This window comes from Cucurbita pepo, chromosome LG15 (genome assembly GCF_002806865.2).
Source record: "Cucurbita pepo subsp. pepo cultivar mu-cu-16 chromosome LG15, ASM280686v2, whole genome shotgun sequence".
Taxonomy (NCBI): Eukaryota; Viridiplantae; Streptophyta; class Magnoliopsida; order Cucurbitales; family Cucurbitaceae; genus Cucurbita; species Cucurbita pepo.
Window position 1 is genome coordinate 4,577,956 of NC_036652.1, and position 4,417 is coordinate 4,582,372.

At 35.7% G+C, this 4,417-nt stretch overlaps 1 protein-coding gene across 1 annotated transcript; it reads left to right on the plus strand.

Moving 5' to 3' along the window:
* Positions 1–346: 346 nt before the first annotated feature.
* LOC111811567 lies at positions 347–1,446 on the plus strand. The gene is made up of 2 exons (XM_023698476.1): positions 347–808; positions 1,340–1,446. Exon 1 carries the CDS (start codon positions 500–502, stop codon positions 794–796), a length of 297 nt encoding a protein of 98 aa, XP_023554244.1. The 5' UTR covers positions 347–499; the 3' UTR covers positions 797–808; positions 1,340–1,446.
* Positions 1,447–4,417: the final 2,971 nt, after the last annotated feature.

The following is a 4,417-nucleotide window of genomic DNA, read 5'->3' on the forward strand; positions in this document are numbered from 1 at the left end:
CCTAGGTGTCACAAGTCTATTCATCCTATCCTCTAGGAAATTATAAAACAACTATCGAGCATAAGCTCTCATGGCTTTGCTTTAGACTTTCCCAAATCTATCCTCTAAGAAATTATAAAACAACTATCGAGCATAAGCTCTCATAGCTTTACTTTAGGCTTTCACATAAGTAATGCTCTGATGGAGATACTATTCTTCCATTATAAATTCATGAGCATTTCCAAAATTAGCCAAAGTGGGATCACTTCCAATAATTCTCAACAAAATCTACCGTCAAAATTTAGAAAAATATTTATCTTAAATAAATTGATGAAAGATATATAAACCAAATAAAGTTTAGGAGGCGGTTGGAATGTTTTTGGATAAAAGACAGCGCCATCGAAAATCAGACGTAACGCAACGTTTCGGCGTCACCTCCAAAGCCTTTATCCGTTTCTACACTATTCCAGTTCCAAAACCCTAACCCACTTTTCACTCTCATCTCCGGCGAATTCTTCCGATGGGTCTTCTCTCATGGTGGAAAGGTGGTTCTGCGCCATCGGAGTCCAATTCGAAGCCGCAGCCTCCTCCGAAGAACGTCTCTCAGCCGCCCGAAGTCCCTGGCCTTAACGGTGCCGTCGAAGTCCCCCGACCGGCCGCCACTGTGACCGTCTTCGAGTTCGGCTCCGTTTCCGCTTCATCCGATAGTGTCACCCTAACCGGTTACTGCCCTGTCTCCGACGACCTCGAGCCCTGCCGCTGGGAGATTCTGCCTGCAAGCGGCTCCGACGCGCCTCTTTTTCGCGTCGTCTTCTGAGGTGCTTGAGATGTAAGTAAAATTAAAATCTATAAACGATTATTCTAGTAGAACGAAGCCTGCTAATTTCCATTTTTTGTTTGGGAGATTTGATTTTTTTCTTTCGCATATCGTGATTTATCTTCGTAAATTGCTGAATCTTGTTCTTCGTTGATTTGTTTTCCATTTGCTTCTTCTCACAATCTGTGCAATCCGTAATCATATATTTGATCATACAAAAAGAAAATGACTGCATTTGCATTTGCATTTCCATTTCCATTTCCATTTCCATTTTTGTTCCAAGTCGAAATTGTTTAGTTCATCTTTTGAATCATAGATTTGGGGCTTAGGAGTCGATTTCTTCACTTCTGAATCTATGCAGGTTAGGGTTTAGAAATCATCTTAATTAAATCACTTATATCCATCCAAAATCACTCCAAAAACATGTTTAAAATTGCTATCAAACATGTTTGTTTTTGTGTTCGAGAAAATTTGTTTCAAAATCAATACCATTTTGTGCTTTGATTTGTTTTGGCCAAGTTGTGAATGTACTTGAAACTACAGGTTTATGGAAGCCACAAGAATATGCCTCAATGATTATTGGTTTTGTTGGCCAGAAGCTTCTTGGAATCATTCAAGAGAGTTGCAGTAATTTGCGGCGTTTCACATAANAAAAAAAAAAAAAAAAAAAAAAAAAAAAAGTATGCAAGTTATTTAGAATTGATGAAATTTCAATCTTAGCTTGCTAATTTCATAATTGTCTGCTTTTGTGATGAATTTTTTTGTTCCTTTACTCATTCTGTGAGAAGAATCTTCCATTTTTCTTTCATGATATCATGTTAGTGAAGTTCATTGTTGTTGTTGATCATCTGAGGTTTAGAATTCAAGAACAGTCGATATGATTCTAGACATCCCTGTTTTATTTCAATCTAGAAAGGATACAAAAGGGGGAGGAAGAGGAATTCTCATGCAAAGCCTCGAAAGCACATGTTTGGGAGTAATTTTGAACGATTAAAGTATGTTTAGGAGTCATTTTGAATGATTAAAGAATGTTCGGGAATGATTTTAAACGTGACAAAAGTGAGAAAGGATACAAAAGGGGGAATGAAGAGAGTTGGTTTTCAGATGGAATACTAGACTCGGATCTATGGATCTCGTCTTCTTTAAACATAGTTATGTTAACTATATCGATTTGTTATGAGAGTTGGTTTTTCCTTATCCACATGCTTTATCAGTAAATAACAATATACTCTAGAATCTTTAGTCTCTCGTGCCCGTGAGGAGACACTAAACCTAGCTTCCTCCCAAACCTCCTCAATGAACCGTTGTCTTACAACATATAAAATTATTATTAGATAGATACCAGACTCGGATCCATGGATCTCGTCTTCTTTAAACATAGTTATGTTAACCATATCGATTTGTTATGAGAGTTGGTTTTTCCTTATCCACATGCTTTATCAGTAAATAACAATATACTCTAGAATCTTTAGTCTCTCGTGCCCGTGAGGAGACACTAAACCTAGCTTCCTCCCAAACCTCCTCAATGAACCGTCTGTCTTACAACATATAAAATTATTATTATATAGATACCAGACTCGGATCCATGGATCTCATGAGAGTTGGTTTTTCCTTATCCACATGTTTTATCAGTAAACAACAATATACTCTAGAATCTTTAGTCTCTCGTGCCCGTGAGGAGACATTAAACCTAGCTTCCTCCCAAACCTCCTCAATGAACTGTTTGTCCTACAACATATAAAATCATTATCAAATGAGACGGTTCACANTTTTTTGTAATTGGCACATGCTTTGTTAAACCCCCCATAAGAACCATATTCTGACTTTTATCTGGAGAATATCCAACAACCGATTCCATTGAGTGAATAATGGACCCAGATCCTAAAAACAACAAAGCTTTTGAATAAGCATGCGTAATCAAATGAAATAAAGCAGCTCGATAAGACCCTATACCCAAAGCTAACATCATATAACCCAATTGAGACATTGTAGAATAGGCTAAACTTCTCTTAATATCTTTTTGAGCANGAAACGAAATTGATTCGATTTTTAGATTCAACCCTCGACTTGATTGGGCTTTTGGGCTCAACCCTTTGAATTTGGGCTTTACTAGATATGGGCCAAATTATTATTTAATCAACTTCTTTTGGGCTCATTTGAACCTAGACCTATGAGTTTGATAATGTGTTATTATACCTATAAAAGCTATTAGATTCCTGATGTAAGGTATTNTAGCTCCAAATAGTACTGTTATTATACCTATAAAAGCTATTAGATTCATGATGTAAGGTATTACTATAAAAAGCGGAAGAAGCCGAGCGACAAGAAAAATTCCCGCTGCTACCATCGTAGCAGCATGTATAAGAGCCGAAATCGGGGTAGGACCCTCCATAGCATCAGGTAACCATACATGAAGAGGAAATTGAGCAGATTTAGCAACTGCACCTGCAAATAATAGGACGGCGCACAAAGTAACAAATAATAAATTAACCTCATTATTATAAATCAAGTTATTGAATATTTTAAATAAATCCCGAAATTCAAAACTCCCTGTTGTCCAATAAAGACCTAAAATCCCTAATAATAAACCAAAATCCCCCACGCGATTAGTTACAAATGCCTTTTGACAAGCATTTGCCGCAGTAGGTCGAGTGAACCAAAAACCTATTAATAGATAAGAACACATTCCAACCAATTCCCAAAAAATATAAATTTGGATCAAATTCGAACTAGTAACTAATCCCAACATTGACGTATTGAACAAACTCATATACGCAAAAAATCTCAAATATCCTTGATCGTGAGACATATAATTGTAGGTAGGACCCTCCATAGCATCAGGTAACCATACATTAAGAGGAAATTGAGCAGATTTAGCAACGACACCATCGGGGTAGGACCCTCCATAGCATCAAGTAACCATACATGAAGAGAAAATTGAGTAGATTTAGCAACGACACCCGTAAATAATAGGACAGTGCACAAAGTAACAAATAATAAATTAACCTCATTATTATAAATATAATTTTTTCGTTAATTTATAAATAATAACATGCTAATTTGTGGTTGGTCAAATTTTTTTAAAAAATAAGTTTGATTTAAAAAAAAAAAAAAAGTTTAAAAGGATTAGAAAAAAGGTTGAAATTTGAATGTTTGAGCATTTTGGCACGTGTAGAAGAGTATGAGAAGAAAAATGACAAATAATTTCATAACCGGACACTGTGGACAAAGATATGCTTACCTGCCTGTGATCTTTTCTCGGCCCCATTTCTTCCTCCTCGTGGCAGACAACTTTACGGACCGCCACTCTGGACCAATAAAAACAAGCCTTCATGTACCTCACGGTCATCATATCCCAATAATGCCCCCTTTTGTTTTTTCTTTCCAGAAATTGGATCACTGGATAATTTTTCATTCTAAAAAAGTTTTTTTTAATATTAATTTTAGTACTATTATTAATTGAAAATGGAAAATTGTTGCCTTTTATTTTTATTTTTATTTTTTTTTCCAAATTTAATCAAAGCTATTTTTCCTAATAAATACCATATTTATTAGGAAACCGAGAAATGATAAAATATAGTTATTCTACTCAAAGCAGCATACTCGAGACTAATCGGTTTA

Excerpts from the sequence above, each read along its gene's own strand:
- LOC111811567 (XM_023698476.1), top strand. The coding sequence starts at position 500 with ATGGGTCTTCTCTCATGGTGGAAAGGTGGTTCTGCGCCATCGGAGTCC.